Source organism: Lolium rigidum, chromosome 7 (genome assembly GCF_022539505.1).
Source record: "Lolium rigidum isolate FL_2022 chromosome 7, APGP_CSIRO_Lrig_0.1, whole genome shotgun sequence".
Classification (NCBI taxonomy): domain Eukaryota; kingdom Viridiplantae; phylum Streptophyta; class Magnoliopsida; order Poales; family Poaceae; genus Lolium; species Lolium rigidum.
The window spans coordinates 275,408,183-275,421,233 of record NC_061514.1 but is presented as its reverse complement, the minus strand read 5'-3'; the positions used below and the strand labels follow the sequence as shown (position 1 = coordinate 275,421,233).

The 13,051-nt window shown below is 43.1% G+C and overlaps 1 protein-coding gene and 1 long non-coding RNA gene across 2 annotated transcripts; both read right to left on the bottom strand.

Moving 5' to 3' along the window:
• Positions 1 to 3,076: 3,076 nt before the first annotated feature.
• LOC124678296 lies at positions 3,077 to 4,025 on the bottom strand. Its single transcript, XR_006994408.1, has 3 exons — positions 3,971 to 4,025; positions 3,827 to 3,875; positions 3,077 to 3,470 (listed from the first exon to the last, which is right to left on the bottom strand). It is a non-coding gene; the product is annotated as an uncharacterized LOC124678296 (long non-coding RNA).
• Positions 4,026 to 4,040: 15 nt separating this feature from the next.
• LOC124678295 (exportin-T-like) lies at positions 4,041 to 12,339 on the bottom strand. Its single transcript, XM_047214207.1, has 13 exons — positions 10,648 to 12,339; positions 10,457 to 10,552; positions 10,256 to 10,345; positions 10,067 to 10,171; positions 9,801 to 9,860; positions 9,576 to 9,638; positions 9,401 to 9,496; positions 8,781 to 8,945; positions 7,149 to 7,322; positions 6,962 to 7,027; positions 6,758 to 6,856; positions 5,246 to 5,392; positions 4,041 to 4,130 (listed from the first exon to the last, which is right to left on the bottom strand). Exons 1-13 carry the CDS (start codon positions 12,337 to 12,339, stop codon positions 4,041 to 4,043), a joined length of 2,943 nt encoding a protein of 980 aa, XP_047070163.1.
• Positions 12,340 to 13,051: the final 712 nt, after the last annotated feature.

Below are 13,051 nucleotides of genomic sequence, written 5' to 3'. Positions count from 1 at the left end.
GTGGGTATAAGGTAGAACCTATCTAGATGACTGGCCATATAGATCTAGCAAACTTGCATTTGAAGATTAGGTGTTTAATAGTATCGTCGTGATGACAAATACACACTTTCTTACTTCTATGCCAGTTAGCTTTGCAAGGTTGTCTTTGGTGAGGATAACTGCTCGACAAAGATACCATGTGAAAATCTTAGTTTTAGCAAAATCTTCATCTTCCAACTCATATTTTTATTAAAAATTGGTACCTCTGGTTGAATCGGAGTTGTGTACATAGAACCCACACAGAAATTGCCACTCTCGTGTAGATTCCATCGAAACTCGTCTTTTCCTTGTGAAAACTGAACCAAATTATGTTTTTGCAGCAGATTGTTCCAAGAAGCTAGCCTTGGATCCATGAGATCTCGTCTAAACTTCACATTTGGTGAGGAAGTCTCCAACACTTTAGCGAGTGTATCACCTTTGTGCGCGCAATATAGTACAGAACAGGATATTGTTCATGGAGCGTGGAGTTACCCATCCATTTATCCTCAGAAGTGAGAATGAATCATATGGAAAGAAGAATTTCTTTGTTGCCATAAGACCAACCCAAAAATGTGAGTCACCTGGTTTCCAAATCACCTAGGACAACGCACGAAAGCCAATGTTCTTTCTCCTAAGGAGGGTTTGCCACATTCCATCATCGGTAAGAAGCTTGAAAAGACATTTACCTAGGAGGCTATTCTTGACTTTGAGGTCATGAATCCCAAGACCTCCCTAATCCTTAGGGCGGCAAACCACACTCCACTTCGCCAATCGATATTTTTTTTCACTGTCTCCTTGCCAAAGGAATCTTGATCGGAAATAATTCAACCTTTTTAAGATTACTTTTGAAAGTTGGAAGAAAGATATCATATACAGTACCATATTAGTGAATACTGAGTTTATGATCACCAATCTTCCATCCAAGGATAATAATTTACCTTTCTAGCCAGTTAACCATAGTTGTAACCGTTTCTCGACCAATTTCCATTTAGCATTTATAAGTCTCTGATAGTGGATTGGAATCCCCAAATACCAAATTAGGAACTGGTCTTGGCTACAACCGAATAACTTGGCATACTGATTGACCTCATCCTGGTCCTGACCGAAACAAAACAGCTCACTCTGATGAAAGTTTATTTTGAGACCTGAAAGCAGCTTGAAGGCTGGGAGAATTAACTTCAGATTTTGAGCCTTTTCGATGTCATGTTACATAAAGAGGATTGTACCGTCAGCATATTACAATATGGATAACCCGCCATCAACAAGCTGCAGAATCACACCAACAATTTGGCCATCAGACTTCGCTCGCTCAATCATTATGGATAGCATGTCCACCACGGTACTAAAGAGCATTGGCGATAAACGATCACCTTGTCTTAGCTCTTTCCTTGTCTTAAATTATTTACCAATAGCATCGTTGACTTCAATGGCAACACTACCCCCGATACAAAGCTATGAATCAAAACACGCCACTTAGCTGAAAAGCCTTTCAGATATTAAGGAAAGACCACTTAACCTTGTCATAGATTTTCTTAAAATCAATTTTTAAAATAACCTCATTCAACTTTTGTTTATGAAGTTTGTGTTATGTTTCATGAAGGCTAACCACTCCATCTAGGATGTTATGACCTTGCATAAAGGCTGTTTGAGATGGACGAACCACATGATCGGCCACAGTATTTATCCTGATTGTGGCGATTTTGGTGAAAAATTTAAAACTAACATTGAGAAGATAGATAGGTCGGTATTGTTGAACCCTTTCTGCTGCATTAATCTTAGGTAGTAAAATTATCTCGCCAAAATTTAAGCGAAACAATTCTAGTTGTCCGCTACAGAGATAGCTAAACAAATCTAGAAGGTCTGTTTTAATGACTTCCCAAAATGTTCTGATAGAACACCGCCGAAAAGCCATCTGGTGCTGGGAAACAATAGAATATTTCCAATAGGTTAGGGTCAATTAATATTTATCTATGCATACAGCGCAAAACGATACTTTGAATTTTGTTTCTCTGTCTATTTTTAAATTTTCATATTAATATCCTTTCAACCAAAGGTGGCAAAATGGAAGGTGTTAGGGCAAGTTCATCTTGGTGAGTGCACCATTTGTCTCTTGTGTAATTTGTATGATCCGGATGTTCAACTATTGGCATATCTATATTCTGATTGGTATGTCGTTCTATCGTAGTTGGCAATGGTCCCATATCTGCTTGGCATTTTCTGTTGGGAGGAACTCCTTTCCAGTTGTGCCACATAACCATGAGTTTGCATTGACTTTAAGAGGCTGATAAAGTTATAAGAACACGACCCAAGACCGCTGAGTTTGACAGGCAAACGCCACCACACATTAATATTGGGAGAGCATACTAACCGGCATATGTGTGGCCAAATCAGCCGCCGCTTGAGGCCTTGTTCGTTTTCCTGGGATTGAATCCAGACGTGGAAGGCTACATGTGGTTGTCGCCACGTCCCTTCACTCGGCCCTCTGGCGTCATGGAGTTTTTTCAGAGGTAGGGTGCCTAAGGCTGTCAGTTTTGCTGGCTTGGAAAAAGCATCTCCCCGAGCTAAAAAAAAAAACCTGGATTGAGGCACAATCCAGATCAATCCCTGCGGCCTATGGATTAAGCGAACGAAGCCTGACGTAACTGGAAGCCTGAAGCTAGTAGTAGTACATCGCGAAGTACAACGGCACACGATAAATGCATGTACATGTACAGCCGTCTCTAGCACGCATTTCTGTTCCTGGCAATACCAGGGACCAAAAAAAAAAATAGAGAGAGACTCAGACAACAGTCACAACACCAACCTATTTTCTGTCTTCCCATACACATATGTACACTGCCTAACAATGATGTAAAACTTGACAAATACAGGGACGGAAGTCACATCATTCTCACCAATCATGCAGTTCTTTGTTTCAAAAAACACACGAAAAATGTGGACAAACAGTGAAGGGAAACTTCATATTCGCAAGCTTGGAGATGAGAAAATGTCAAGAGCTCAAACCTTGTGTAATCAGCATGAACAGCATGCCATGCTTTTCCTATCACTGGATGAAAGAGGGGATCATCAGATGGACGAAAGAGGTGACCATAGACATTATGGCGCAGTTATATTGTAGAATCTGTACAACACCCCAGCTGACTAAATGGGGTGGAAACCACAGCAGATTGGCAAAATTTGGTACACGACAACAGGCGGTGCGACAATTTCTGTCAGGAAAAACACAGCCTACATGCACACTCTCTACCCGAACTGTTAGCTCACTGCGATCGCCTTACAAAAGTTGAAGCCCTGGTAGCAGAACAAATTGCCACTTTGTGGAGAAACCTCGAAACGAATAAATGGAACCCTGTATTTTCTCATCAGAACTCTGGGGTCACATTTCAATGCAACTCAGTGACACACGGTGAACAGCAGACATATTCTGTAAAAAATGCTCCCGCAGTATACATCTGCAAGCACACAAAGACAAATTCAATTATATGCAGCCAGCCCAAACTAAAATGTGGATTGATGGGACTATGTGCTGATAATTCATTTTGTTGAAGATGTCCGCAATTGCAATCCATCTAATCAAAAACATGAAACAGAGACTATGACGAAAAACTTAATAAGATGCATCACACTGCTATGGAGTACACTTCTACGGGGTTCATGATAAATGCATTTGGGATTTCTGCTCTTAGAAACCTCTATAAGTTAAACCAGTGTAAGACTATGGGAACAGAAGTATTGACCAAAACGATACACAGTTTTGAGTTTTCTAAGAATATAAAAAGAAGGTACATGTGAAAGCCAAGAAAAATACCTTCCAACCTCAGAAATGGAGCTTTATATACATTGTTGATACAACTAACCTGTAATATTTAATGAATTTAGCCAAGAGTAGGAATGAAAGAATAGTGGCAAAAAAAGATGGGAAAAACAACGTAGATATGTCAGAAATAACTACCTATACTCAAATCATACAGCTGAGGAGTCTTCTACTGGCAGCAAACAGATAGCAAATGAATCAAATGATGCTATCTGAATACAAGACTCCCATTCTGCTGCTGTCTTATTTTCTCGATAAGTGATTGATAGAATGACCTGAATGCTTTTGTATCATTTCCCTGTTAAAAAAGAGAACTATTATTACAACAAGAAATAGTCTATTATAAAGTGAAGGTTTAATTTGTTACTATTCCACCTAACAAAGAAACCCCCTTCCCAGAGTAAAAGGACCAAAAAAAAGATGACATCATTGACTTGCCAATGTTATTATGAAATCTGAGATAAGACAGCATTCCCAAAGCAACAGGTCAAACAAAAGATGACTAGACTGAGCCCAACTAGAGCTGTGTGGAACCAACCCTAATTGGATATAAACTGACACATCAGGGAACCAAGCCTAACCCTATAGACACTGAACTTGGTCCCCAGCCCTAGGGATCCCAATTCCCAACAATCAATCAATCAATAAACTCTAGTTCCTCTAATAACCAAAGAGTCGACCCTAGCCCCCACTATCGTCTCCAACCACACCAGTTATGGATCCCACAGGCCAGCAATCATCCCCAAGCCATGAAGCAGCCCTGAGATCCAAGGATTTTTCAATCGTCATTACCGTGAAGTCACAAGTCAAGAGCTAAATGCACAACATGTCAATACATCTCACGGTTCGTTTAATTTTGAGTTGCTAGGTGATACTAATAACAGTCTGCAAACTTGAACGTCATCCTGATGGCACATCCACCAAGCTGACAATAGCTCGCGAAATGACCCACTTAACTTTGCGGCTATCAAGCTATGTACTGCAAACTCATATGTTTACAACTTGAAATATATTGAACTAATGTACTAGAATAAGTAGTATTTGGTGCTATCAAGCTATGTACTACAAACTCATATGTTTACAACTTGAAATATATCTGTGAACTAATGTACTAGTAGAATAAGTCATATTTGCTATGCACTCTAAAGCCTGTGACTGAAGCATAAATTGTATTTGTTGTACTAATGTAATACTATGTGTAAAGTTGATATGCGTCTAATTAATCTGCAGAGTTAGAATCTGGCTTGAACAAGATAAGTGGTGTAGAGCTGTAAATTCTACTATTTTTCTCTAAATAAACAAGAGAATTCACGTTCCAGAGCAGAGGGGGTGTCCTGGGAGCCATCATATGTTCATAGATATACATATAGATTACAAACAAGAAACAAAAAAAGGTCAAGATAATGAGCATGCCTGTAACTTTTGGTAGTACTGTTCAGCTAGGTCTGGTGGGCAGTGAGCTTCTGGAAGACCTTTTGCTACAAAATTTACAACGAAGTCCTCCCCGAATCTTTCATACATAATCTTTTGAGCCATCACAATTTCACCAAAGAGAACAAGCTACAGGGAAAAAAACGATCAGATGAAGCTTTTGAACATCAAAAAAAATATCGGTATACCAGCATACAACAGCGTGCAGATTTTTACTACAGTAATGATGTTAAATGATTGCACAAAGTTCTGAAACAAACAATCATACATACTGGTGCTCTATGGAGTCCATGTTACAGTTGATACCAGATTAAACGATATAATTGTTTGAACTGCATACCAGCATGCTCAGTTTGGATACCAAGCACCCTAATAATTATCAATGATTCCAGATAAACCGATATAACCGTTTAAACTGCATGAGTGCATGCTCAGTTTGGGTACACTAGCACTCTTATTATCAACCCCATCATCAGGAAGCAATAAAAGTACTTGCCTAGGATGCCAAATCATCATATTGTTTGGTGCAACTCTATCAGTCATAGGAAACTGAATAGCTAAGAATTTTGCAATCCCTTGCATAGTAGCAAAGTTAACAGATTAGCTTCAAATTCTGTGCAGAGAAATATGTACTCTCTTTTATGCCAAAGCCCAACTTAATATAGTGTGCAGCTGAGAACTGAAATAACATAAATTTATCCTATGAAGTACATGCCACGCCTTAAGATAATCTGGAACTTATCGCTGGGGATAATTCTTCCACACACCCCTCTACATCCGCCACCACCAGTCCCCACAAGGGAAACAACCCAATCTGGTGAGGTAATCTCTAAGGATGGTCCGGTTAGAAAATTGGATATATATAGAAAGAAGTCATGTGGCTAACAATAATTTAATATAACTCACTCTACATTAGAACATCACGAAAATAGAGGTTTCACACCACTATTTTTTTTAGCAAGCAAACTTTTATTAATCAAAGAGAGTCGCATCGTTCAGAAGGTGGGAAATTAAGAATTCAGGGGGATCATCCATCCAAACACCGCTAGTACTCTGAGGATCTACAACTTAAACGGGCAGCTTGATTTATTACAAAGAAGTGCAAGTTTTAGAATTTTTGTTACTCTGGCAAAACTAAATCTTTATTTCGACGAGTTAAAAATCTGAGCATACTTAAGAAAGCTGATATGTCCTACATGACTGCAGACTCAATACGATGGAAAAGTAAGGTCATCTAAAATTTATATAGTCTCTTGTAAGCCTGATGTTAGGCAACTGTCAGAAATTTAACTTAACTAGCAATGCCATATACTAATAAGAAACTATCGGCACTGAAAGTTGCAGTATTTCACAAAATGTGATGCCTATAACTCCAGCCAACATGGGCATTAATAAGGTTATTGAGGTTCAAATAGAACCAAAGACAAACAACCAAAAAATTGATGCAAAGGTTTACTTTCAACACAGCACATGCAAGAATTGCAAGATTATTACCGTATTTGCATCACGCAAATTAAATGATTTATCAAGGACACTGTATAAACAGCAACCAGTAGCAAACTTCTCAATCATGAACACTCGGAAGCCAGGAAGCTGTTGAAACAAGAAAATAACATAACAAGAACATATGAGACTTATGAGTCAAGGTACTGAAGAGACACTGAAAGGCATCAGATCTAGAAGTGAACATAGAAATACCTTATCATCAGCTTTGGACGTAGTGCACCAGTCTTTTATGAGTCTGATAAAAATCTGCACACACGCCTAAACAAAACCATAATCAAAGTATAAGCGAACCTTGGAAGTTGAGAGCATAATTTCCTCTCAAAGAGGAAAAAAACATAATAGGAAGAAATATGTTCATCAAGATAACTGGGATCCTCACCTTCCGAAGTAGGATATCTTTATGACTGCATGATGTATACAAAAGCAATTGCATTATAGTCTCCAAATACTGTGTACAGGTAGGGGCAAGGAGAATCATAGACAGATCATGTGTAACCATCCCATGCAAGAATGTGTATAATGTCCTCTGCAGCTCTTGCAGTTCTCGCATTTCCTGCAACATTATAAGAAATTATTACAGCTTATAAGGAACCATGCAATTCATCCAGCATCCAAAAAGTTTTGCCATTTAAGAAAAAAGAAAAGACGCATGGCAGAATAAGCAAACTAGGTAGAATTTGTAGGTAGGGGTAGGGGTGGGCAAATAAACCAAGGACCAAAAACCGACCCTCAACTAACCAGAACCAAGACCGATATGGCCAAAACCGATTATTTCGGTTGCTTTCACGGTTCCCAGATTATAAAAACCGAATTTAGTTCGGCTACTTCAGTCATGGGCTGCAGTTGACCAAATTGGCCAAAGAACCTAGATAATTGCTGGAGCAGCCCAAATAACAGCCCAGCCCATTACGTGAAGTGACTTCCTGTCTCTCTCATGTCTCGATTCTCAATGCAGCCCCAGCCCAAGTCCCCACTCGATCCCCAATTTCCCATCAATTGGTCGCCTACCTAACCCTGGCTGCCTCCCTGTGCACCGCCTCCTGCTCTCCACCGTGGCTACCAACGGCAGCCCCTTTCCGGCGACAGACGACGGCCACTTCCCGGCGACCTACAGCACATCTCGTTCCTCTTTAAGGCTCTACCTTGCCCCTCCTTTTTCCTCTACCATGCTCTGCAGTATGTTCTGCTTGCGACCAGTAATCTTGGCAGGGCAATGCAAGGGCTCAAGGACGGTTCAACCTGTGCATGACAATGGGGCTTCCTATGAGCAGCGCTGACAATTTTTGAAGTAATTATATTGTGATGGCTGCGTTACCTACAAATCGGTGCTATTCCACGAAAGTTGCATTTCCTGACTGAGGACCGAACCAAAGTTGTGGGGGACCAAAGTGTCGGCTATTGTTTTTCAACGAAATCGACCAGTCAGCGAATTCTAGAAACAGACATTCTTTTAATCCCGAGGAACCGAACCAATCGGTTCGGGGGAACCGAATGCCCAGGCCTAGGTAGGGGTAACAAACCAGCCAGGGACAAAAGCTAGCAACACAAGTAGAGGTGATGTATAATACAACATAATTGCTATTTATATTTGCATCACAGGCCTATATTCAGGGAGTAACAAAAATCAAAAACAGCAAGCCCCAAATGCAGTTTCGGGTGCTGGATGAATAATTTAGTCAAGTTGGAATGGCCACTGAAGGTAATACCACTGCAAGTTTGTATCACCGAGTACAATGGTTAAAATGCTAGTTCTGGAAAGAAATACAAGTTTCTATGTTGGTCGGTAGTTTTGTCAGATGTTAGCTGGAGTTACACCATCAGAAAGAAACAAAGTAGAAAGGTGGTACAACACCATGAGTGACAAAGAGGGCCATGTGGCGCATCCCTATATCTGATACATTCAGAAGACACTAGTACTTGGCATTTTAGGATCGGAGACGAAAACAAGAACAAGAATCTGCAAGAAGTGAAGAAAAAGAAAAGCTACGTTTCTAGATGTGATTAACTTTACCTCAGTATTTCCTGCAGGACCAGTTGAAAAGGCATCTTGTGACAGTATCACAGATAAACGACTTGCAATAGTGGGAAAGACATCCTCCAGTATTCCACTTGCTGAAGAATTAAACTTGCATATTATCTGGTTTATCAGCACAAGGAATTCCACCATATCTTTTGCCTGTATGAAAACAAATAATGATGTGAGCAGCCCAGTGGAGCAAAATATATTTATCTGCGTTTTTTTTAATAAAAGAGTGCACTGATGACAGAATATTTCTTGAAATAATAATATGAAGTTCAACAGATATGAGAAATACGTGCAAGTATACCCAAGAGATGAGAGTAACTGAGAATAGAACTGTGCGATGTCATCATCCTAATCATGTTGGGTTCTACGTTGCTGTTTGGCATTTGGAACATCAATAAACAACTTTATGTTTTTCATTACATTTTATATACCACTAGGATCATTCCCCTACGCCTTTCCTCACATAAATACTTCTGAAGGCTGAACTGTTACTGAGAAAAGAAATCTAAGTGCTACAGGTACCAGACATCAGCAAAGAAAGCAAAACAAAAAAACCAGGAAGAGTTCATTTTAAATTAATCTACGGAGTAATTAAAATGAAATACCTCGTTATCAACCAGCAATTGTCTTAGTGCGACTGGAATACATGGAAGCACCGAGATTCCTAATATCTCAATCATGCGGTGCAGAAAGGATATGACCTGCATTTGCACAAGTTCAAAGTGGTTAATCATCCAAAGAGAACTAAGGAAGATCTTAAACAAACAGGTTCAGATTTACCTTTGATCGTAGGGGCTTCACGTTAGGAAATGAAACAAGGATTTGTAAAACAACATCAAGGGTCTGAAAACAAAATGGTAAGCAAAATATCAAGGGTTTGACTGATCAAGGATTTAGCAAATGTCTTCTCTATTTACCATTTGCATATGCTACTTAGCGACATGCAAACATCACCAAACAAGTGCTTAAGTGAAAAATATGCAAGTACAGAATGACAGAGTTTACCTTTTTGAACATGACCCCGATTGTTGGCCTACTTACCATCACGAGACGTTCATTAAAGCCCTGGAACAGACAACAACAGAATCCAGTAAGGATGTGGTACAAATGACTTGCCATGTACAGAACTAAGAATTTGCACACTGAGTAAATCAGGACTATATCAGAAAATAAAACATGAAAGAAATTACCATACATGGACCAACAAATTATCCCCCATAATAATACATAATATGCCATTTCTCATTTCTTATTAGGTGTACAAAGCATACCTTGGTGAGCATATTCAATGCAACAACAATCTGTTGAAGACTCATCGCTCTTGGTGACGATTCTTCAAGTCCTTGTGTTTTGGCACCCACTACAAGCGACTCAATCTGGAATTGATTTTAGTTACAACAGTGAGTTTTTCCTTTCCTAGAGAATTAAACTATCATATTGCGTAGAAGGGAAACAGTCACCTGATGACAGAGAGGATTCAGCAAAGCTGTCAAGCACTGAACCTGCTTCTCTGGTGACAGCTCTTCAATACCGATCAACAACCCAACAGCCTGAAATAGGAAAACATGGCATTGGTCCAAGTTCAGTATTCCCAGCTACAGAACAACATGAACAGCTGAGTGCAAACTAAGTTGGGTTATAGAGACAAACGGACAATGCACCTCGAAAATTTGGCTGCCATCCTCTGAGCTGGAGAACTTTGCCTCTTTATTTGCCCAGTCCATAGCAGTGAATTGTCCTAGGACATCTTCCAAGGTCTATTATTAACTCACAAAACATAAACAGACTCAGATCTAGAATAATAAACCAGACTAGATGCTGGGAAGATCTATAAAAAAGGATAAGGAAAGACCTGCAAGATGGTATCCAAGTAAGGCACTAGCTTTGCCTTCAACAACTTAACAGCTTTCATGAACAAGTATCCTGCTCGGCGGCTCACAATGGAATTCTGATGGTGTATACCACGCTCATCCAAGAAAGCGGCAAGAAGGTGTGGAACGTACTGTACATTCTCTTGCATGAACTTGATGTAACGGGTAACTGTCTCGAGATACACCGACGCAACTAGACGGTGTGTGTGGCACGGGAACCTCGCAGAAAGGAGCATGGGCACAAGCTCCCCGAGCAGCCCAGTCCCAGTACGGATCTCTTCCTCCCCCACTATTTCCCCAAGACGGTAGAACAGGGTAAGAGTGACCTCGATATCCTCGACGGTAGCTTCTGCAGATGAGAGCGCTGTCACAAGCAACCCCTTTATGAACTGCTGCGTGGCCGCTGGCGCCACTTTACAAATGTTCCTGAACAATGCCACTAGATCCTTGCGCTGCTCCGCCATCAAGTCCTCCTCCTCCTTCCCAATCTTGTCAAGCACATCAAGATGACCCCTATACACTGGATCATATAACATTTGCTGCCGCACCACCTCTAAGATCCGTCCCAGGTGCCCCAGCTGCTTCTCCGATGGAGCCTTCATGGTACTCACATACCCAGCTAAGAAATCGAGCACGGAACCCGAATCAACATCGTCGTCATAGGCGCTCTCCGCCGCTGAAAAAACAGCCGGTAGCACCTGTTCGAGCATCTCCAATGCGGCGGCTCCATCGGCATCGCCAGGGCCAAGCTTGCGATAACATTCGAGAGCCTCGGCAGCGTAGGTCGTCACCAGAGTCGCCATCTTTAGCCCGCTGTCTGGGCTACCGAGCCCCTGCTGTGCAGACAAGAGTGACCTCAGCAAGGCCACCTTTGCCCTTGCATCCATCCTCTTCGCAGCCACAGCAGAAAGACATCCCGCGGCGGCGGCAGCAAGTGGAGCAGCAGTTCCAGGGGACAGCGCAATGTCAAACAGAAGAGGAACGAACACATCGTTGGCGACCAGCGCGACATCGATCCAGGAGATGCACCTGCGCGCCGCATCAAGGGCTACGGCGGCGGTGGGAGGGTCTAGAGCACGGAGAGAGCCGGCGGCGTCGTGCCAGTGGCGGGCGATCTGGGGCACGCACTGCGCCCGCATGGCGTCCTTGACCCTGCCGGCGTCGGCGGTCTCGTCGGCGCTGCGGGGGTAGTCCTGGGAGAGCAGGTCGTCGTCGATGGAGATGAGGACGCGGGCGAACATGTCGGTAGGGCCCGAGTGCGGCGGGGACGGCGGGAGGAGGTCGAGGAAGTAGGAGGGGTAGACATGCGGGTAGTCTAGGCGGACGAGGAGGGAGATGAGCTGCGCGAGCTTGTTGCGGAGGAAGGTCGGGGAGGCGGCGTTGGAGGAGGAGGCGAGGGAGAGGAGGGAGGAGCGGAGCAGGGCGAGGTCGTCGGGGAGGGCGATGCGGCGGCGCAGGAGCGCGTCGTGGAGGGACTGGAGGCACCAGAAGTGGACGTGCGCGTGGGGGGAGGAGGCGAGGCCGGAGAGGCAGAGGCGGAGGAGCGAGGAGGGCGGGGACTCGTCCCGGGCGCGGGCGCAGAAGGCGAGCGCCTCCTCGCGGATGGCCGGGGAGGCCCCGGCGGCGGCGGGGGAGTCGGAGGCGAGGAGGATGGCCTTCTCGAGGTCGTCCATGGAGGAATCTGAGTGGAGGGGGCGGAGACGGGGAAAGAGAGGGGCGGAGGCGGCCGCGGAGGTTAATATACTCCTACAAGGGCAGGGCAGGAGGAAGAGGGTTTGCTCTCTTCGCTCCTTTCCTCTTTTGTTTGCTCTAGTCGTGGGTAGATTTTTCTCCTTGTTTTGGGTTTATATGGGCTCATTTTTTGGGTTTTTAAGGGGTTTTGGTACGCGATTTTGACAAAAAAAAAATTCTTTTGGTGAAGAAAAGCACGGAATGACTCTCTGGTTGAACTATTTCACTCCTCTAATCTTTTTATGTGGCGCCCTTCCGAGCGGCGCCACACCTCTTGCGAACGGCGCCACATATCTTGGTGTACGTGGCACGGTCGACGTTGCGCGCCCTTAACCAGCTGACGTGGTATGGTGTGTGACGCCGCTCCCACGGGCGCCACACACATCCTCTTATGTGTGGAGGCCCGAGCCACCCTAGCCCAACCAGACCTCATTTCCTGCTCAGCTCTTCTTCCTCCTCCTCCGATCAAGCACCCCACCTCTCTCCCCCATCCAAATCTCGCTCAAATCTTGGTGGATTTCGTTGGATCTATCCGTGGAGTTCGTTCCCAACCCGTTCTTTAAGGTAATCTCCTCTGCCCCTTCTTTCATCCAATGAATTGATGAATTTGGTTGGATCTAGATGTGAAACCCTAATTTGATTTGGCAAGTGAAG

Excerpts from the sequence above, each read along its gene's own strand:
- LOC124678295 (XM_047214207.1), bottom strand. The coding sequence starts at position 12,339 with ATGGACGACCTCGAGAAGGCCATCCTCCTCGCCTCCGACTCCCCCGCC. Across the intron at positions 10,553-10,647 it reads ACTTGGATACCATCTTGCAG|ACCTTGGAAGATGTCCTAGG; the intron begins GTCTTTCCTTAT and ends AGTTAATAATAG. Across the intron at positions 9,861-10,066 it reads CATTGAATATGCTCACCAAG|GGCTTTAATGAACGTCTCGT; the intron begins GTATGCTTTGTA and ends TGTCTGTTCCAG.